General features: G+C 39.9%; 3 protein-coding genes and 2 long non-coding RNA genes across 5 annotated transcripts in view; 2 read left to right on the top strand and 3 right to left on the bottom strand.

Annotated features, from left to right (window-relative positions):
• Nucleotides 1-22,374, bottom strand: part of fbf1 (Fas binding factor 1) — a 214,230-nt gene that overhangs the window by 41,698 nt on the left and 150,158 nt on the right. The window lies entirely within an intron of this gene.
• Nucleotides 1-22,374, bottom strand: part of tmem220 (transmembrane protein 220) — a 70,948-nt gene that overhangs the window by 4,626 nt on the left and 43,948 nt on the right. The window lies entirely within an intron of this gene.
• LOC311277555 (D-galactoside-specific lectin-like) lies at nt 12,895-14,955 on the bottom strand. Its single transcript, XM_084387886.1, has 5 exons — nt 14,376-14,955; nt 14,261-14,284; nt 14,078-14,128; nt 13,788-13,923; nt 12,895-13,648 (listed from the first exon to the last, which is right to left on the bottom strand). The coding sequence occupies exons 1-5, from the start codon at nt 14,464-14,466 to the stop codon at nt 13,543-13,545; spliced, it is 408 nt and encodes a 135-aa protein (XP_084244012.1). The 5' UTR covers nt 14,467-14,955; the 3' UTR covers nt 12,895-13,542.
• On the top strand, nt 16,289-17,949 carry LOC311277580. The gene is made up of 3 exons (XR_014625295.1): nt 16,289-16,528; nt 16,612-16,670; nt 16,738-17,949. It is a non-coding gene; the product is annotated as an uncharacterized lncRNA (long non-coding RNA).
• On the top strand, nt 19,291-20,561 carry LOC311277574. The gene is made up of 3 exons (XR_014625291.1): nt 19,291-19,624; nt 19,708-19,766; nt 19,834-20,561. It is a non-coding gene; the product is annotated as an uncharacterized lncRNA (long non-coding RNA).

The following is a 22,374-nucleotide window of genomic DNA, read 5'->3' as shown; positions in this document are numbered from 1 at the left end:
CTTTATTTGATTATTACATTGTATATGCATTTGCAGGGGTGTTTCTAGGTTTTAAAAACATCAGGGGCTGGGTAATAATGATTTGATACAGAGAATAGTGTATTATTGTATATATGCAGGGGCAAACTGGCTAAAAAATTCAGCCCTGGCACTATAGCCACACCAGCACACATTACCACACATGCGTATTCAAATGTGAGGTAGTTAGGGGGGTTCGGGGACATGCTCCCCCGATAAAATTTGGATTTCTCGGACCTACATATGTGCATTTTAAGGTGTTTAAAGGCCAAAAAATTCGGATAACAATAGCTTTAAAAGCATGTCAGTGGGCAGTATACATAAATTATTTGTCAAGATAACAGATTCTTAAAAATGAGAATGAGGATAAATATTGCAATGAATGATCCACACTACAAAATGGAAATGCAGAATGTTTCTGCTTATTGTTGACAATACACAATCACATATTCCAAACAGGAATGGCCTTAAATGAGAAATCTTTCAAGGATTATTTTGCATAGATGTTACATTTCAATCAAAACCCAGTGCAATCTTTTTGTGTCCAGAGGCAAATGAGCAATTTATATTAGCATTAAAGATTGGTTTCAGCAACTTGTTTCTTTCCTGAGTTAATCAATGTTTTTGGAAATAATCAGTTTAAAGTTCAATTGTTCACTCATAAAGACAGTCACTTGTCGCAACCTACTGGCTTAATGATGCAAGTGGCGCAAACACAGACAAGCGGAGTGATACAAATGGTGAAAAGGATAATACTGGTACATATTATATTAAATATTATGTAATATATTTAATATATTTAAATAAATATATTATTATATTAAAATAATATAAAATATCAATATATTATTCTTCAATTAGTTCTATGCAGCAGAATCAGATTTAACAGATTTATTTTTTGACCAATTGTCAAAATAAAGTATAGTCCTACAAAGCTATTTTTATCTGAGCATGAGCAGAGCAGGGAGAACGAGCGGATCGTGATTCGTGTAATTTTACCAGTGTTGCCCAGCACGGCTATACACACCATGTTACAGCACAGTAGTGCTATTGCAAAAAGAAACAAGTCCAGAGAAATTTCATGTCGGCACGTTTTTTTTTAGCGGACTTTGCCTTTCCGGTGAGGGTGAGCGTGAGCAGAGCTCGCAACACACACACACACACACACACACGGAGGTTGCTTGCGGAACATTGAGCAGAACGCGCTGTGAACACGGAGCGGAGAGCACAGCGCACACACACAGCGGAACGCGCTTAGAAGTTATCAGGGGGGAAGGAAGTCGACCGGAAGTTGAAGTCGGCCGCGTGCCGCCATCTTGTAGCAGAACTTCACCTGCAGTTAGCATCCCATTGACTCCCATTCATTTTGGCGTCACTTTGACAGCGAATAACTTTACATCTGAGGTGTTTAAAGACTCCATTTGTCCATTATTTATTTCTAAAGAAACACGACAATGTATAAAATGCTCCATTACCTTGTAGCTTATGTTATGGCCCCGTAGAAGCAGTTTTTGTAAAAGTAGGCTAACGATTGCGTCATAACCACGCGACTCTCTGTCGCACAGTAGAGCGATTACCGTATGGACAGGAGGAGAAGCTCGCGGGCAATCGGGGGGACGTGGAGGCAAAATGACAATATAATTAATCAGAATACCTAGCAAAAGTTGCTCCTGCTCCAAGCTCATGGACAGCTCCTACTCACACTCTCCGTCTCTGCAAGATTCGGAAGGGAATGATTCAGATTTCTCTTGGCACAGCTACTAGAAGACAGACAGGTTGCTCACGTGGTCCGTGTAACGCTTTGCTCGGTTTGAGTCTGCGCGTCAGGAAAGGAAGTGCTAAGAAATCGCTAAAAACGGGCTTCACTTGTCTCAATTGAGTTCCAATGGGGTCGCTGTGTCCATTTCTTTTACTGTCTATGGAAGTTATGCATCTTCGGAAGCGGACTCGCACGACACACTGAGCCAGAGTCAAACCATCGCCGAACACGGAGGGGCGCGCAGGTTTTTAGTATCTTTCGGCCAAAAAACGAAAATGTTATTTTTGGCAGCCTAAATTTCGTTGCATCCCTAATTTTAAGACACCCATATGCTCTCACGGGCCATATAAAATAATGTGGCGGGCCGGATTAGGCCTTGAGTTTGACACATGTGGTATAAGGTTTGATTTGGCCTCTGAGTTTCGACTTTGAGTGCTGTTCATTCACAGTATATTCCTGTAGACTAATTTCTCGAAAACTACCTATATTACCCAGAATGCATAGTTTTCTACAGTATATTACTGGTTTAATTGAAAATGGTATGTTACTCTTCGAATTTTGCCTTTTTTTTTTTTTACAGTAAAACAATTCAACAATTCATTCAAAGCAAACACTGATCACCATATTGGTAATTCAAACCAAACATTTTCAATAAATCATCAACATCTAAACCTCTGTTAATTCTCAATAAGAGCTTCTGTAGACGTATGACAGAAATAAAGTTAAACTGGCTAGTAATAAGTGTAATAATGAGTAATGGCTAGAAGTCAGTTGTAGTTATTTTGTTTCTGCTCGTCTCTTCTCTTTTTTCTGTTCTTCAGTGCTCTTTGCTTCAGTGATTCTGCTTGTTAACAGCAGGTGTTCATCACTAATGCTCAACAATCACTTACATATTCACTTAATTATCTCACTGTAACACTGTGTCAATGTTACTTTTACTCTTTGTAGTGTGGGCACTACATGATGTGGGGTTGAAAGGTTTCAAGGTAAAATAGAAAAACAGTAATATACTGGCAACACTGATGAACACCGTTATCCAGTAATGAACTGTAAAATCCTAAGAATAATTTACGAAATGAAACAAGATCTTTACATAATTTCACTCAGATATTAAAGTTCCTTGCACTCAGTAGAAAAATAATGTATGTGAACTGAGAGTAAATGCTGAAATGAATCGCTATTTTATGTTTTGCACATAGAAGAGATCTGTTAGTGTTTAAAGTTCTGTTGGGATTTAAAGTGTTTCTGTTGAGTTTTCTGGGTCACCATTGTGCTGAAGAGTAGAGCCAGTGCTTCAGTCCAGCAGAAGACCAAGAAACACTATGATATGTGGTGTGTTGCTTTAACAGGCAATTGAGAACAGCTCTCCATGCAGCAGTGTTGAACTCACAAGGTGCCCATGCAGTGAACGCAAAGCGCTCCTTTGTCTGAGCTCAGATGGTATCACACACCTGTAAAACATAGAAAATAAATAACATATTAATTGCTTTACATAGAACTTTATTAAATTATGTCACAATAATTTGAATATAGTTGTAAATGTGGATATGCAAAAATCAGGTATGAAATACTGTTGTCTAAACCAAAACTAATCAAGGATCTACAATAGAACTAAATCATTGGTGAATTGAGATTAAGAGGAAATCCAAAATAAAATTATTGTAATGTACATGTGCTATGTTTTTATCTGTAGTGGCACTTTCTCGGCAGATGAAGTTCCTAACGGATAAAGTGAATTTGATTTGGCAAAACATTAGTAACTGCTCCAAACATAACACAAAATTAAAACAGAGGACCTCTGAGTGGCACCAGTAACTGTGCAGCAGTTTGTGAAGCACTACTGTAGACTAGAGCACAAGAGGAGGCCTATGAAAGTGAAATAAGCTGTACCTCAATAGCAATCCGATGTTGTTCTGCGGGCCCCAGTGTCCTCTGTCGCTAGGCAGCTGGAATCTCCTCTTGCACAGTGAATATGGAAGACCTTGTTTAAACATAAAACAATTGCTTAATACTACATTATTCTGCATTCATGTTATTTCTATGATTTTTCACATTTACCTGATGTTTCTAATGCTGTCGGCAAAATTACAGATGGCAGCTTTGATGAAGATGGGGTCAATGTTTAGTTTCTGAAGCTGCTGAAAGAGCATGTCGACGTGTCACATGATTTTGTGAAATAGTTGGAGAAAAAAGCTAAATGTACTGTAGTGTAGGAAATATAAGCTGACTACGCCACCTCCTTATTTAAGGCAGGAGGAGCCCTTTAAAGGTCACAATACGGATTATGGACAACAAATGTAGTTTGTAAAAAGGTAACAATTTTATTTTTCCAATAGAACCATCAAATGTTAAAAACTTGATAACATTCACAGAAGTTGGAATTAGCTCTCCTCAAGACTGCAAGAGGGTCGGACCTGCTCTTGTGGACCTCCTACCACCTGTAAGAGACATAAGAAGACAGAAGAAACCCCACAGCATACACCGCAAATAAGTAGTAACCTTTAAAGGTGCATTGCGCAAGTCTCTGAGTTTTTGCAGAACTATGCCCCCTTCTGGCGACACGCGAAACTGCAACCAGAGTTGTGCACGCGGTATGTGGAGTTTGCGTTGGGGTTTGGGATGAACTAGAAGCCGGTCTCTTTGAATCCATCTTCTACTTTTGCAAAAGTCGCTTGAGTTGTCTTCGCTGATGCGGATAATGGCGGCGAATACACAAACCTGCCAGACATAGCCAGGTGAGCGTGAACACGCATGACGTCACGCCCAGTCGATTCCGACCCGAATCAAAGAGTATAGAAGTCTATACTCTTTGCCCGAATCCCTCTTATTTATTTTACTGTACAGGATTATAGAGGCAATCGCAGTGATCATAGAAGGGCTCATTCAGCCCATCAGGCAATTGTTTAAGCATGTATGGGTTAGAAAAACGGGTATTTTTAACATGAAAAGTTGCTTAATGCACCTTTAAGTCACTATTTCAGTGCCAACCTCCAGTACACACCACACAGCAGTGTCATACCACCCAAATCACCTACACCGAAGGAGGTTTAGTGTAGATGCAGGCCCGGCCCTGTACAAAGTCTCTGACCACTGGAACACACAAAAAGAGGAGAGCAGTACCAAAGAAACAAAGCAAATGACAAACAACATTTAAGATCAAAATCAATATCAAATAACAATAACAAACCACAATATAGATCTAAAATATACAAGAAACAGTGGCTGGTCTGCCCTTTAGCGAAAGTACAACTGCAACACAGTTACCCAATCTCAGCTCTCAATCCCCAAACATGATTGATAAAAGGTACGTTATTCAGCATTCCAACATGGCCATCAGCCCATTGAAGGTACCGCTAGTGATGTGACATTTGAACCGAGGCGTCAGAGCGTGTGTCGAGAAAAAGTGGGCGTGCCAGATGAAGCCGCGATTCGAGGCTTGTGTCGTTAACGTGAAAATCACGTGACTAATGACAAACGAGGCCTCGGTTTGTGTGGCTACGTCATCGGTTCGGTCTGAGTGTCGCTTCCGGATAAAAGGCGATTCGAAACTCGCGCCTCCTTGTGGGTGTTGTCAGGAGTAGTAGAAGCAGTTGTAGTAGTGTCAGAGAGTCAGAGAGTTAGAAAACTATCATTGTCATTGTCGTTATTGTGTCATATGTGAGGGCTGTATATTATTACATTATCAGGTTAGAATAGTATATTATTATTATAGTAGGCCTATATTATAGTCTTGTTATATTAATTAGATAAGATTATTTGGATTGCTCTGGATTTTTGGATCTGGACTGGACTGCTTTTTGATTTGGATTGCCCTTTTGGATTTGTTTGCTTTTTGTGACTCTTCCTTTTTCCTGGTAATGGAGCCAGCAAGAAAGAGGGAATCCTCCCCTGTCTGGGCTCAACAGAAGCATCAGTGTCCTCATTTGTACCACTGCCATTTTTACGTTCCCCTTCTGCATCCTTGTGAAAGGATCTTTTCCCAGGCTAGAGAGATTTTGTCCAAGAAGAGGAATCGTCTAAACCCCAACACACTTGAAATAATTCTGTTTCTCAAAAAAAAAATCTATTTTTATTTTCCTTCCTTCCGGACTATTCTGTTGCAGTTTACTTTAATCTGTTATAATCTGTTAAATTAATAAATGTACTTTATTACACCCCCTCTAACATAAGCACTGCACTCAACAGTGTCACTGTTGTTGTTCATACTGTCCCTATCCAAACAATTTATGAATAATTAATTAATATGTGTGTGACTCTGGACAAGTAAATTCAGACAGAGAAAGATACATATTTTATATATTATACACAGTAATGGACAAATGTCTGATCATGTCTTTTTATTATTGCAAATGAAAGGTTACAAACATCAACAGTGAGTACAAAATAAATACATATTTTTTTATTTATAAAAATATTTTTATAAAATATACATTTAAATATAAATATATTTGCATTACAAATAAATATTTTTATTTATAAAAGCATTTTTATAAAATATAATTTTTTTATAAAAAAAAATATATTTTTATAAAATGAGGGAGGGCGCGACACTGGTTCAGAATGAATTAATTTGTCTGCTATTTCTTTGCACAGTAGCTAGCTTCGAGTAATGAACCTTTAGCTGAAGCAATGGCCTGCGAGGTCTCAGTGGTTTAGAAAGCCTCATTTTGCCATCACTAGCCATCAGCCCATTGAAGGTACCGCAGCAATAAATGTTTGTCTGCCTCATTTCCCAGACAGAGAACAAAACCTCTTAAATAATCAGCCTATGAAAGGGTACAGAGGCTGCACGTTGAGCACAACAAACACACGTCAGAACTGCAGAAAAACCACCACCTGTTGCTGTAAGAACCCTTTATGCGATCTTAATGATAGAACTAACCACCTACACCTGAAACTGATTGCTGGCCAGTCTCCTCCCACAGTACCAACCTCCAGCATCCTCACAAAACCTCCTGCTTCTCTCACAGTCACAGCATCAAAATTCCCAGAGTCCTGAATGGTCTTAAAACACTTAAGAACATCATCCCTGTGCTCATATACAGTGTTCACTGAGCGACTGTGAAAGTTCCACCTTGTTGCACACGCTTTCGGAAGTCTGCTGCCAACAACATCATCAAGCACGCTGGTCCATTTGGGCGACCTTGAAAAAAATGCACAAAATCCATCTAGCTCCGAAAAAAATGTGGAGACCTTGGGTATCTTTGAGGTGGCTTGCTGCATTACCAGATTGAGCTGATGTGCGTAACAATGTACATAGTGTGCGTTTTCATACACAGCCATCACTTTACGCTGAACTCCTCCAGTGGCACCCCGCATAACGCTCGCTCCGTCATAAGCTTGAGCTATTAATTTTGTCTTGTCTTTGGGTGGGATCAATGCACTCATCCTTTCCAAAAGTGCTTGAGCGATGTTTTTAGCATTCGCGTTTTCAATCGGTATGAACTCAAAAAAGCGCTCTTGAATGACGTTGTAGCGGTTGATGTAGCGAAGAACAAGGGCAAGTTGGCACTGGACAGACACGTCAGATGTTTCATCGGCTTGAATGGCAATATAATCAGCCGCAGTCATCTCCTCGTGAATGTACTCCTTAACAACAGTCAGCATACAGTCCAGCAGCTCATTCTGAATCGTTTTGGACATACCTCTGAACACAGTAGCTCCCTCCAAGTGCTCCTTCAGAGCAGCATCCAATGACGAGGTGAAATTAACAAGGCCCCTAAAAATGCCTGGGTTCTCAGAGGCTTTAGTCTCGTAGTGGCCACACAATGCCAATTCAAAGGCACCACAAAATTTTACACAGTCAATCAGTTTAGAAAGAATATATCGATTCTTGTCCACTTCCTCATTGTGCCTTCTTATACAAAGTCGATGGCCATCATCCAACTGAGTAGCAATGTTAGCCTTCCCCAGCAATGCAAATTTCAGGCAGATCTCCATATGCATCTTTGTGTGTTCGTGTTTTTTTTATTTTTTCCGAAGAAGGTGTTTCATATCCTGAACTCCTTCACATCAGGCTCGATCGGTTGCTGCAGTTTTAAAAAGCAAACAAGGGAAGCAAAACAGCGAGTTAGCTACTCCGCAGCTGGTTAGCCACGGCTTCCTAGTGTACCATGTCTGCGAAAAGCCTCTAGTTTAAGACGCTTTCTTGTCTTTCACCTGCTGTCTGATGTTAATTTGTGGCTGGTCCGGTCCCATTTCTTTTATTTTTTGTTTTTTCAGCCAGTGGTCTTCTTTCAAACGGAGTTTGAAGAAGAGTTTGCACAGTCTCTTTCTCGTGTGCCGCTGGCGCCGCCATTGTCAACTTATCAAGAAAGACTGGCTCCGCCCGCCGAATCTCACTACCACACCAAGTAGAGTAAAACTCCATGTTATTCTCAGATGGGCGCAGAGGCAAAGAGCCCCGCCGGCCGCCGCTTCAGGAAGTATCGCGTGATATCAGGTCTCGCGATGTAAACAATTGCTTTACGGCCAAAAGAAATCTGCTAAAATGCTGTCATTATTGCGCTCCCTCACGCTGTTCAAACCCGAATGAAGAAGACGTTTTAAAGAATGTCCCATCTGCTTTGATGTCGTTGATCTACTAGCCTCTGGTGTCTGAGAATCGGCAACAAGTTTTTACTACAGTGTTGTCAAATATCTATTCCGAAGCTGTAGGGGGAGCTCTAGAGAGAAACCTGCGAGCAAAAAGAATACAGCGAAGAAATCCCGAAACTACTGAGCCCTGCTTTAACAATATATCTAAAAAGCTTAGATATATATCTATCAACAGCCAATCAATCATTAAATGCATTAGTACTTGTCTCAAAAAATAATAGGCTTTTTACAGTCTGAGAAACTTTCATGCACTGATTAGTTATATGCATCCAATCAGTGTCATTAACCTTTACACTTTTAAGAGCTGTCCTAAATTGTCAAACCAACCAACTATCAGACAATTCACCGGCTATTTTGATTTTGTTTTTGTCATGAAGCTCTAAATGGCACAGGGGTGGTCCTTAACTCTGGGTATGTTTATATGACAATGATGTACTAAAAACAGAAAAGGTTTTTCTTTGTAATTTTTGTTGCAACTTTGTCAAAACGATCCTCGTCCACACAGATCCATTGAAACTAAGAAACGCTGTATTCTGCTGTCAGGCCAGTAGATGGCGATGTCACTTTGTAAAGAAACATCATGGGCCTATAGACTGAACACACGTAACACATATGCACATGATGTCAATGCTATTGCTTACAAAAACGTGTACTTTGAAACCTGGTTTCAAAAGTTAGCATTTTCAGGCAGTTGTCATGTAGATGAACGGCCAAAACGCATTACAGCATTTTCTGTTTTTAGTTGAAAATGGTGTTTCAAATGACTGTCCAGCATCAGTTGTATGCTGTGTTCGTTCAGAAATCAGCAAACATGTCTGTTGTGGGCAGGTGTGGGTTTTCTGTGGGACGGTGTGGGCAACGGCAAACCAACACTAAGTGGGCTTTTAATGTTTTGTCTGAAGAAATAGTAGCATAAAAAGTGATGTAAGGCAAAATATTAAATGCATTTCATGACACATGCATAGGGAGAATACATTCTGCGACTGGCGCTTTAAGATGGTCGTAAACATAACCATTTGCACAGGAAACGTTTTACATTCTGTACCATGAATTAGTGAATATCTAATATATCATTTGTCAATCTTGGTCAATGTTAATTTATGAATATTCTCTTCAAAAGTGAATTGGACTAAAAGTGATTCTGAAAGAAAACACAGAGAGAGCCAACTGTTTCTAGTGCAACTTTCACATCTCATTGACAGATAAACCGAGCACTTTTTGTTTTGGTGTTGTTGTTAATGTGCTGGAAAAGACACATGAACATTGACATGAGCAATTTTCTGTGCCTTCAACCACCACTGGTAGACAGTTTCACTTTGAGGAAGAAGAAATACAAGTATTGCACAAGCTAACCATATTTTCCTTATTCCTATAGTGTATATTTGGACTCTCAAACATCCAGACATTGTTTTATTGTGAATAAATAAAGGTGCATTTCTAGTTTCAATGTTATTTGTTCTTCAGAAGGTCCTCTTTAAATACAATAAGTATTAGCTTTATGCACAGTTATCCACATTTAGTTTTCAACCACAGAAAATGGGTGAAATTCAACCAACATGGAGCCAAATTGAAATCCCTGGGACCAAACCATACATAAAAAATGAAGATAACAAAAGAAAGTATCTTCAAAAAACATTAAATGTGCTTTTTCAACCATTGTTAATATAATGCAACAAGGATTGCTAAAGTCAACAGATTTAACTAATAGACGTACCTAATGTGTAAAAATAAAATAGTGATGCCACCTTTCTAAAGTCACATTTGTCTCTAAATCTCAGGTAAAAAGTGTAATTATGAACTAATTATGATTAGTTTGAATTCTGTTTCACAGGTTTCTCTGTTTTACACACACTTGTGTTCATTCTCTGTATTACTGCATCTGGATCTGCACTGGTGCTGTCATTTCTATGGGATCAAATCCACAGATTACAAAAGACAAGTATGTTTGCACAAAAAATATTCTTGTTTATTTCCTGACAGCATAAACGCACAGCAGATGATGGAAGAGCTTCGCAAGGAAATGCAGCAGATATTTCGGGCTGTAATGGAGGCAAGTCCCCGTCCTCATGGACAGAAGCAGGGAGTGAGAGGCTGCAAGAAGTGCAAGGAGGAGGGAACGGGTGAGAACTGTTTGCACTGTTTTAAATGTGGGCAGGAGGGCCACTTCTCTCATGGGCGCAGAACCACGTCAGAAAAACGGGCAGGGACTACTGAGGGGGCCAGCAGTAGTCCGAAGCCGATTGCCCCGAAACGAGTAGCCACCACCCAGCCCAGTCATGCAACCAACAACAACCTTTGAAAAGAGAGCAGCTGGCACCTCATCGGCTGTAAGTGTGATAAACTACATACCACCTCGACACCAGCCACAGTTGATAAGCCTTGTGGGTAGCCGATGTATAGTGGACTGCGTTATGGATAATTGCCCAGTTAGAGCCCTGTGGGACACGGGAGCACAGTCCAGCATTGTGAATGACCTCTGGCGACTGAACCACCTCTCCCACACTGTTGTCAAACCCATCTCAGAGTTGTTGGGGGATGAGACACCGACAGTCTTTGCTGTTAATGACATACCCATTCCATATACAGGGTGGGCCATTTATATGGATACACCGTAATAACATGGGAATGGTTGGTGATATTAAAGTCCTGTTTGTGGCACATTAGTATATGTGAGGGGGCAAACCCCTTTAAGATGGGTGGTGACCATGGTGGCCATTTAGAAGTCGGCCATCTTGGATACAACTTTTGTTTTTTCAATAGGAAGAGGGCCATGTGACACATCAAACTTATTGGTAATGTCACAAGAAAAACAATGGTGTGCTTGGTTTCAACGTAACTGTATTCGTTCATGAGTTATTTACAAGTTTCTGACCACTTATAAAATGTGTTCAATGTGCTGCCCATTGTGTTGGATTGTCAATGCAACCCTGTTCTCCCACTCTTCACACACTGATAGCAACACCGCAGGAGAAATGCCAGCACAGGCATCCAGTATCCGTAGTTTCAGGTGCTGCACATCTCGTATCTTCACACCATAGACAATTGCCTTCAGATGACCCCAAAGATTTTGTTCAGTGATGAGGCAAACTTTTATGTGAATGGTGAAGTTAAGAAACAAAACCACCGCTATTGGTCTGACACTAACCCACATTGGATGGATCCCTCCAAGACTGTTGGAAAAACAAAAGTGATGGTTTGGTGTGGTATATGGGGTACAACGATAGTGGGTCCATTCTTCATCAATGGAAACCTCAAGGCCACTGGATATTTGAAATTGCTACATGATGATGTGTTTCCCTCTTTATGCACTGAAGCTGGCACGTTCCCTGAGTTTTTCCAGCAAGATGGTGCACCACCACATTATTGGTGCCAGGTCCGAGCATTCCTAGATGAACAGTTTCCTGGAAAGTGGATTGGTCGTCGTGGGCCAGTTGAATGGCCCCCAAGGTCTCCCGATCTGACCCCTTAGACTTTTATCTTTGGGGTCATCTGAAGGCAATTGTCTATGGTGTGAAGATACGACCCACTAAGCAAAATGATGTCCGAAAGACGTCTTTTCAACAAAAATCGGACGTTGAAATGACGTCCACTGAGGGTCTAGAATGAAAGTTGATATGACGTCTTTTTGCGACGCGTTCTGCACGTCCGATATAGACGTTCATCGAACCTTCGTACAAGTTTAAACACTAGTTCAGATGTGGCCATTGTGGACATATTTCAACATCATTTATGGTCTCATATAGACATAATTACTTTGACTATTTCTGTCAAATGATCTTAGTGAGAATAAACAGAGGTTTAGATGTTGATATTTGTTTAATTTGAAGTGTCACCATTGTGGTGATCAGTGATTGCTTTAGTTGGGCTCTTGGTCCCATTTCTTTATACTTTAACTTTCCTTTGACTGCTGTAACAGTGTGTTTGTGTAACACAATTGTTGTGGCAGAGAAAGCCTAGAGAAAGTTTGAGTGTTATCAGCTCTATGTTGATGATGACATAATCATCACAAAATGGGCATCTAATATTGTTTAAAGTTTTGTGTTTATATTTGGGATTAATAACCACCATCCTTGTGGAACTGCATTATTGGTGCCAAAAGCATTAAAATTATAACTTATTTGAAGGCGGATTAAAATCATGTGCACATGTTTTGAGCAAGAGTATCATATAGTCACACACAGACATCAAGATTTTGGATATGAATCACAACAACGGTGACAAAAAAAAAGCTTCATCCTGCAATGCATGATGGGTAGCTTCCATAGTACAAAACTCATCTTTGATTCTCAAGCTTTTTGGTTTTGATTGTCACCGTTGTTTTCTCACCAGATAACATGATTGTTTTCCATTAATACGATAAACATTATATTAATTTCAACATTATTTTTAAATACATTTATGTATATATAATAGTGTCTGATTGACTGTTCATGTCTAAAGAAAAAAGGAATGTATATTTATTAATATTGCTGTACCCTTTGTATATTCCAATAAAACAATAGCACATACAAAAAATAGTGATGGATTTATGATATAAAATTCACCTCAAATGAAAATGACATTCATTTACAAAAATAAAGCATTTTAGGATCAAGGTGTGTTTGTCCAGTCAAGCATCTGGACATTTTACTTTTTGAAACATTTTGCTTCCCATTATTCACATTGACACATGATCATTAAAGCTTTCCAAAATAAAAATGTAGTTTGTAAAATGAGGCTCGTTATGAATTTTTATTTTTTTCTGAATCCCATATTTCAATGTATTGTATTGTTTTTTCTGGATTAGACCAAAAACAATATTATATAGTGGCATCCAACATCTATAATAGGGACCATTTACATTTATAACACACAAAACATAAAAAAAACAGCAGCACAAACAATTATATACAGCTGTACGTCACTTTCAGATATTATTGACACACTGACATGGATCAGAGTTTGAAGCAGTTGACGAGATGTCTTCGCAATGCACAGCAGCAACAAAGATTATTTATTATTGTGAGCATAGCTTATCTAAAGCTAAAGAATTTTATGATCATTATTTCAATTCATCTATTCATTACTATTAATTCATATTAAATCAAAATTTAATATGAAAATTGTACATTTGGCACAATGTTGGCACAAAAATTGCACAATTGTTACAAAACAATTGGCTTACTTCATCACCGACATACATAAGTCAAGGCCAGGTATTTATAAGTTCCAACACAAGGTTCACCGAAAACTGTGTTTGATGCATGAAGAACACAACTCTTTCTTCCATTGCACCTGAATCATAGACAGAAAATAGGTACTTAGGAATAGCTTTAATGTTCCATAGACATAAGAAATATATTTCTTGTTCTTGTAAAATACTTAAATGAAATCGTGAACATTAACATATTTTACTGTTATCTGTCAATCTTACCGACGGGAAACTGAATTAGTGACTGTTCTTTTGCAGCGCGTGTTTGAGGTATGATAATATGGTATCCCTCCAACACATGTTGTGCGGTCAGTCCGTCCATAGTTGGCTTCAATAACCCTTATTGTTCTAAACGAACCTGACACATATAAAAACAAAGCAAATTGTAAGATTTAAGCACACACATGTTCAGAATTCTCCCCCAGTGCTTCATGCCTCTCTCATACTGTCCTATTGGGACACAAAAGGCCAAAAATATAACAAAAAAAAAAAAAAAATACTGAGATACTCACCACAGCTGAGGGTGCCAAACCCTCCTTCACAGATCACACGTGCTTCTATTCCTGCAGAGATTATATAGTAAAATAACTTGAAATAAAATATTGTAGTTTAATAAAGTTTATAATAAAGTTTTTTTATATATATATATTTAAAACTAAATCATACATTATAAATTAGTCAATTGGCATTCTTACCATGTTGACACAGAAACAGCAGCACTGAAAATCAAAGTCAAATAGAAACAAGCTAAAACACTGAATTGAAGAGTTAAAATCATGTCAGTTCAGCCGATTTTAAATCATTACTTACATATGATCCAGCTTAGCTTTTGCACCAGCATGTTGAAGTTGTGAATCAAAGGGAAACTCTGGAATTCTCTTAAGGAGGCACATGTGTGCATGGTTTTTATAACAAACACAGACTCGTTATCATCTGTTTACTGTTGATAACCAATGCGGAAATGGGAGTTTACAATCTTGGACATTTCAAAACAAGCAAGATTATAAAAAACAAAACTTATTTTTCTGCTAACGACTGCATGGATTTGTGACAATATTATTGTGGCAATATTGCGGCAAGCGCTGAATTCCATCACAACACCATTATAGATATAAACCTTAAAGTCAAGCTTTATAAATCCATTTGTAGAAATAAATAATAACTACGAGGAAATGGTGACAAATAGCCGATTCATCTTTTGTTGATCGTTAACTTGGCTGATTGCACTAGCAATCTTTTATGATTCTATTGTAACCTATTTTACTGCTTTGTTTTGATCACGATCAGTCACCTTCATGACCCAATTGAGAGTCCTTGAAAATTTCCGGAAAAGTTGTTCCTGTTGTGGGATTGCAAATAACGTTTCTGTGCTAACATTTTGGGAACATTACTAAAGACCAGGCAACTCTGAATGACATTCTAATAATGTTACTGGAAATAAAACAGGTCAGATATTTTAAAGTTTGAGTTTTAAACACACTGTAGGAAAAATAACTGCTGCAATGAATGCTGGGAGCCATGAGTGTTATGCTGTGGTGGCTCCCAGCATGCTTTGCGGCATGAAGCGTGTCATATGATTCATGTGCTGATTCTTAATGTCTAAAGATTTTTTTTATTCCACAGTGTAGGCTATTTAAAAATCCAAATTCAGAATGTCTGGGGCCGTATTCACAAAACATATTGTAATATGTTGTCCAAGCTGGCGGAGTAGAGGCACAGTCGCTCACCCTGACTAAATTGTTAAAACAGCAAATCAAGATTTCCAAGCGCAGAACCTGTTTCAGGGTTTTCAAATTTTTTGCTCTTGTGACTTTGATCATGCCTGGGAAAAGGGGAAACACAAAATAGTCGGCGAATTTACAGGCTGAAAACACTGACACCACCTCGTGTGGCGGACTCGGGGCGTCTCTAGAAGAAACTCTGCAAAAAATTTTTGCCGAAGCCGGCAAAATTGCCAGAGATCCCTTTGAACGTTTGGAAAATCAGCTGGATTCTATCAAAATGACACTTGATCAACATTCCAAAGACTTGGATTCTCAGCGCAAGATTACAACCTCTCTACAAAAACGAATGAAGCGAGTAGAGGAAGCTACTACTGAACATAATGACACCATGGAGAAACTTCAACATAAACTAGCTTCGATGGAAGACCGGAGTAGGAGGAACAATCTCCGAATTCTAAACTTGAAAGAAGGAGTGGAAGAAGATCAGGCCTTGGCTTACCTGGTGCGTAGCCTTCCCAAATGGTTCCCTGAATTGGACAGTATATCCCCCGGTTATATCGCGTTGGCCCTCCGTGCAAGGCTTCTGTTCCTCCGCGGACCATGATCCTGAACTGTCTTTGCTTCACCGACAGAGATCGGATTTTGGGATTCGCAAGGAAGTCACCGGTGACAGTAGACGGCCAAGCAATTCGCTTCACTGCAGACTATAGCGATGCCACCGCTCGGCGCAGACGTCCGTGCTTCCCTATAATGAATAGGGCTCGCACCTTGGGATTTCAAGCTTTCCTACTATATCCAGCCACCATCAAGTTGACACGCGGATCCGACCAAAACCTGTTTTACTGAGCCAAGTGAGGCATCTAAGTTTATCGACTCCTTTGATTCACTCAACCTGGATGATGAGACTTAATTTTCACCATGACTGTGTCACCACGGTTACGCTATCATGCTTGTTATTGTTTACTTTACTTTCGTATGTACGGTATGATGCTGTGGCAGTATAGGTGTTTGACTTCAGGCTACTATTGGTTGCTTCAGGTTTATTTATTAAGCCTATCACAGCTAAAGGCGGAGCATATATATACCTGCCCTGTATTGAGTCCCGTCACAAAGCTTCCTTGCTTTTCCGGTTCCGCATGCTGTGAAGAGGCATGCGGGAAAATTGTTTGTGTGGTCCCATGGCATATAGGAGAACGAGTACTGTCTCCCATGGTTGATGTGTTTGCAGCCTCTTCACAGGTAGGAACGTGGTCGTTTGTAGCGTCTTTCCTTCCCTTATAGGGCAGTGGGTAAATTGAAATGTCTTGTGTTTCATGTTACAGCATGCACATTGATTTATGGGCACTTTGGACTGCCGTGACTGGGATTCCTCGTACCCCAAGTATGCAGGTTATTTGTATATGTGTGTCATGCTCTGATATGTCTTTTAATTAAAGTTGTCGTTTCAGAAGTGCAGCGTATTCTGCCGAGTAGCGGGGAGGATTCCGTTGTTGGGGTTACCCGACGTTCGCTCGTTGATTACGGAGCGCTGCTGTTTTGCTGCTGTCTCAACTATATTAAAACGAAAGGATTCGCGTCAATTTCATTCCACTCTGGCTGCGGCCGAACAAGAAACTGTTAGTGCTTTAATGGCGTATGCAGGTTGACAGGAGGAATATCGCCGCCCTGCAGTTTTAGCGTGTTTGTGCGTGCGTGTGTGTGTGTGTGTAGGCAACGTGCGAGTGTGTGAAGGTTTACAAGGAGTGTTGTGTGTTTGGTTATTGTTTTCTTTCTAAGGTTCATTGTTTAGTTATTTTGTTATTTTGTATATGTTTCTACTGTGAACTGTATGTAATTATTCTTTGTATGTTCTGTTTTTGATTTTGTTAGGAGTTGAGTGTCCAAGAGCAAAGGGGCGGGGCTTGACTTGATTATTTTTGTGCTGTGCTGTGGATGTGCACCGGTGTGAAGGTGATACTGATGTGGTTATTGCTTTGGTTTTTCTTTTGCATTTTTGGTGTTACTTACGGAGTGTTGTAGTGCTCATTGAGTGTCCCCCCTGCTGGCCTCACTCAGTCCTGTCGTCTGATTATTTGAGTTGTGTTTTTGTTTAATGTATTTATTTTGTATTTATGTTGTGAAGTTCGTGTAACTTATCGTGGAAGTATTATTTTGAACATTTGTCCTTGTATTGTCTTTGTTTTGAATTAGTTATTATTATTGTGACTAGAAAAATTAAACAATAATTTATTCATCCACGTCTCTTGTCTTATAAGAGGGAAACAAATCTGTGCAGCCTATTTATTAGGTTGGTATTCCTGGGTTAAGAAATCCCAGGTGGCGTAGTCATTACACTAGAAGATCTTTAAGAAAAATACTCTCAATGCCACAATTGGCGTAGTACGGCAGGGTTTCCCATACTTGAGACAGAGACGTGGGTGTTTATTTTTGTGAATTGTTTTTTTTTCTTTTTCTTTTCTTTTCCTCTCCTTTCTAGAAAAGCAGCAAAACAGCAGTGCCCGTTGAGTCTCTCAAGTTTCGGTTGTGCCTTCCTTGAGGGGGTTCTGTTTTGGTAAGTAAGAAGTTGCGTATTATAATCATGAGTGAGGAACTCCAAGAGCTCAGGGAGTTGGTGGCCCAGTTGCGAGCCGATAATGAGATGCTGCGTCAAGAACGTGCCCCTGTTGCCTCACCAGGGCTAAGCAGACCCCCTGGTGACTCAAACGGTTTGCCCGCTACACCCCCGGCCCCATCCATTGTTCTCGGTGTAGATGATGTGTGAGTTCGATGATGCCCATCCATTGTTCTCGGTGTGGATGATGTGAGTTCGATGATGCCCATCCATTGTTCTCGGTGTGGATGATGTGAGTTCGATGATGCCCATCCATTGTTCTCGGTGTAGATGATGTGAGTGGTGTGAGTTCGATGATGCCCATCCATTGTTCTCGGTGTTGATGATGTGAGTGGTGTGAGTTCGATGATGCCCATCCATTGTTCTCGGTGTTGATGATGTGAGTGGTGTGAGTTCGATGATGCCCATCCATTGTTCTCGGTGTTGATGATGTGAGTGGTGTGAGTTCGATGATGCCCATCCATTGTTCTCGGTGTTGATGATGTGAGTGGTGTGAGTTCGATGATGCCCATCCATTGTTCTCGGTGTAGATGATGTGAGTGGTGTGAGTTCGATGATGCCCATCCATTGTTCTCGGAGTAGATGATGTGTGAGTTCGATGATGCCCATCCATTGTTCTCGGTGTTGATGATGTGAGTGGTGTGAGTTCGATGATGCCCATCCATTGTTCTCGGTGTTGATGATGTGAGTGGTGTGAGTTCGATGATGCCCATCCATTGTTCTCGGTGTAGATGATGTGAGTGGTGTGAGTTCGATGATGCCCATCCATTGTTCTCGGAGTAGATGATGTGTGAGTTCGATGATGCCCATCCATTGTTCTCGATGTAGATGATGTGAGTGATGTGAGTTCGATGATGCCCATCCATTGTTCTTGGTGTAGATGATGTGAGTGATGTGAGTTCGATGATGCCTATCCATTGTTCTCTGTAGATGCTTCGAGTACGATGACGCCTATCCATTGTTCTCTGTAGATGTTGAGTACGATGATGCCTATCCATTGTTCTCTGTAGATGTTGAGTACGATGATGCCTATCCATTGTTCTCTGTAGATGCTTCGAGTACGATGACGCCTATCCATTGTTCTCTGTAGATGTTTTGAGTGCGATGACGCCTATCCATTGTTCTCTGTAGATGTTGTGAGTACGATGACGCCTATCCATTGTTCTCTGTAGATGTTGTGAGTACGATGACGCCTATCCATTGTTCTCTGTAGATGTTTTGAGTACGATGACGCCTATCCATTGTTCTCTGTAGATGTTGTGAGTACGATGACGCCTATCCATTGTTCTCTGTAGATGCTGTGAGTACGATGATGCCTTTCCATTGTTCTCTGTAGATTTTAAGTGCGGTGAAGCATATCCATCGCCCTCTGTAAATGATTTTAAGTGTTGTCGCTATGATGGCTCCTTTTTAATTTAGTCTCTGCCCACTTTAGGCCCTGGAATCGGGGCGACGATACAGAAGTGAGGGGTAGAATGTGGCAGTATAGGTGTTTGACTTCAGGCTACTATTGGTTGCTTCAGGTTTATTTATTAAGCCTATCACAGCTAAAGGCGGAGCATATATATACCTGCCCTGTATTGAGTCCCGTCACAAAGCTTCCTTGCTTTTCCGGTTCCGCATGCTGTGAAGAGGCATGCGGGAAAATTGTTTGTGTGGTCCCATGGCATATAGGAGAACGAGTACTGTCTCCCATGGTTGATGTGTTTGCAGCCTCTTCACAGGTAGGAACGTGGTCGTTTGTAGCGTCTTTCCTTCCCTTATAGGGCAGTGGGTAAATTGAAATGTCTTGTGTTTCATGTTACAGCATGCACATTGATTTATGGGCACTTTGGACTGCCGTGACTGGGATTCCTCGTACCCCAAGTATGCAGGTTATTTGTATATGTGTGTCATGCTCTGATATGTCTTTTAATTAAAGTTGTCGTTTCAGAAGTGCAGCGTATTCTGCCGAGTAGCGGGGAGGATTCCGTTGTTGGGGTTACCCGACGTTCGCTCGTTGATTACGGAGCGCTGCTGTTTTGCTGCTGTCTCAACTATATTAAAACGAAAGGATTCGCGTCAATTTCATTCCACTCTGGCTGCGGCCGAACAAGAAACTGTTAGTGCTTTAATGGCGTATGCAGGTTGACAGGAGGAATATCGCCGCCCTGCAGTTTTAGCGTGTTTGTGCGTGCGTGTGTGTGTGTGTGTAGGCAACGTGCGAGTGTGTGAAGGTTTACAAGGAGTGTTGTGTGTTTGGTTATTGTTTTCTTTCTAAGGTTCATTGTTTAGTTATTTTGTTATTTTGTATATGTTTCTACTGTGAACTGTATGTAATTATTCTTTGTATGTTCTGTTTTTGATTTTGTTAGGAGTTGAGTGTCCAAGAGCAAAGGGGCGGGGCTTGACTTGATTATTTTTGTGCTGTGCTGTGGATGTGCACCGGTGTGAAGGTGATACTGATGTGGTTATTGCTTTGGTTTTTCTTTTGCATTTTTGGTGTTACTTACGGAGTGTTGTAGTGCTCATTGAGTGTCCCCCCTGCTGGCCTCACTCAGTCCTGTCGTCTGATTATTTGAGTTGTGTTTTTGTTTAATGTATTTATTTTGTATTTATGTTGTGAAGTTCGTGTAACTTATCGTGGAAGTATTATTTTGAACATTTGTCCTTGTATTGTCTTTGTTTTGAATTAGTTATTATTATTATTGTGACTAGAAAAATTAAACAATAATTTATTCATCCACGTCTCTTGTCTTATAAGAGGGAAACAAATCTGTGCAGCCTATTTATTAGGTTGGTATTCCTGGGTTAAGAACTCCCAGGTGGCGTAGTCATTACACTAGAAGATCTTTAAGAAAAATACTCTCAATGCCACAATGCGATACGGTATGATTCCGTTCAAGGATACGAGACGTCTACAGGTACAAGCTGATTTTGATTTTCTGATGAATTATCTGCCTTATTACAGCTTGGAGGCTTGCCAATTTTTGGTTGGAAAATAGTATGCTGTTTGGTTGTTCTATCACACTGAGATTTAACTCGTAAAATCCTTTGTGTATCTCCTTTATTTATCTAGTTATCTTCTAGATTATCTAAATTATCTTCGATCTATAATCTAACTATCTTTCTCATAACATTTTACTATCTCAATGCCAGTCCGGTTTCAGGAAACACTTCTCAACTACCACTGCTCTTTTGAAATGTAATGATATTTTTTCTAGTTTTGATAACAATATGTGTACTGGTGCCATCTTCTTAGATCTTACAAAAGCATTTGATTTAGTTGATCATTACCAGCTCCTGGATAAATTATACTCAATTGGCCTTTCCCGTTCATCTCTTCTTTGATTTAACTCATATTTCCATCACCGCCGCCAGTGTGTGTCCTTCAGGGGCAGTCAGTCGAATTTTGCAGGTGTAGATAAAGGCATACCCCAGGGTTCTTTGCTTGGGCCTTTGTTATTTTCCATTTTTATAAATGACCTGCCACTCTGCTGTTCAGAATGTGATATTCATCTTTATGCAGATGATACAATTATATATTGCTCCAAACCAAATATTCTCGACATAAATCATTCTTTACAACATGACTTTGATTCTGTACAGCAGTGGCTGTCATTTAATAAACTCCTGCTGAATAAATCAAAATCTTATTGCATGCTTTTCCAGAAGAAAGATGTAATAATCTTAATCTGCATTTTTTTTGGATTCTTCTCCTCTAGAGCCAACCGAAAAAAATTAAAGACCTCTGTGTTTGGCTGGAAACTGATCTTTCATTCAAAGCTCATGTACACGCCCTTACCAACAAACTTGACGTTCGTCTTAAAACGTTATATCAATCGATAGACGGTTTTAACTTCCAGGGAAGGAGAAGAAAAGTCTCTCAGTTGTTGCTGCCTATTCTGGACTATGCAGATATTATATATTCTAACACTACTGCCACTTGTCTACACTCTCTTGATGTGGTATACAACAGCCTGTGCCGATTCGTCCTTCGCTGCCCCTATAGGACACATCATTGTGTGATGTATGAACAGCTGTCCTGGCATGGACCCTCAGCCAGAAGACAATATCACTGGCTACAGCTCATTTTTAAATGTATTCACTTTCAATATCCATATTATTTATCGCAATATTTAGTGCTTTACAGTTCACAATATAGTCTTCGTCACAACAAACATATCTTCTTTACTGTCCTTAGAGTTAGGAGAGAAATTGGAAAATATGCTTTCTGTGTTAGGGCGACCTCGTGACCTTCCAGCCTCCATTCGCTCGCTTATGTCTTTTCCTCTGTTTCGAACTGCTCTGTTAACACATCTTCAGAATACTTGTCTATGTTTCTAGCATTTCATATTTAGCATCAATATATATTATGTATGTGTGTATATATGAATGTGTTTATATAATATATATACATATATCGAGATGTTGATTTTGTCAGTTATATTTGCGATTACTGTGTTATATGCAATATGTTACACCAGTGGTTCTC

The sequence above is a fragment of the Rutilus rutilus genome (assembly GCF_951802725.1).
Source record: "Rutilus rutilus genome assembly, chromosome: 1".
NCBI lineage: Eukaryota > Metazoa > Chordata > Actinopteri > Cypriniformes > Leuciscidae > Rutilus > Rutilus rutilus.
This window is presented reverse-complemented; position numbering and strand designations above follow the sequence as displayed.

Coding starts and splice junctions, on each gene's coding strand:
- LOC311277555 (XM_084387886.1), bottom strand. CDS start 14,466: ATGCACACATGTGCCTCCTTAAGAGAATTCCAGAGTTTCCCTTTGATT. Junction 14,129..14,260: donor GCTGTTTCTGTGTCAACATG/GTAAGAATGCCA, acceptor TAATCTCTGCAG/GAATAGAAGCACGTGTGATC. Junction 13,649..13,787: donor ACTAATTCAGTTTCCCGTCG/GTAAGATTGACA, acceptor TCTATGATTCAG/GTGCAATGGAAGAAAGAGTT.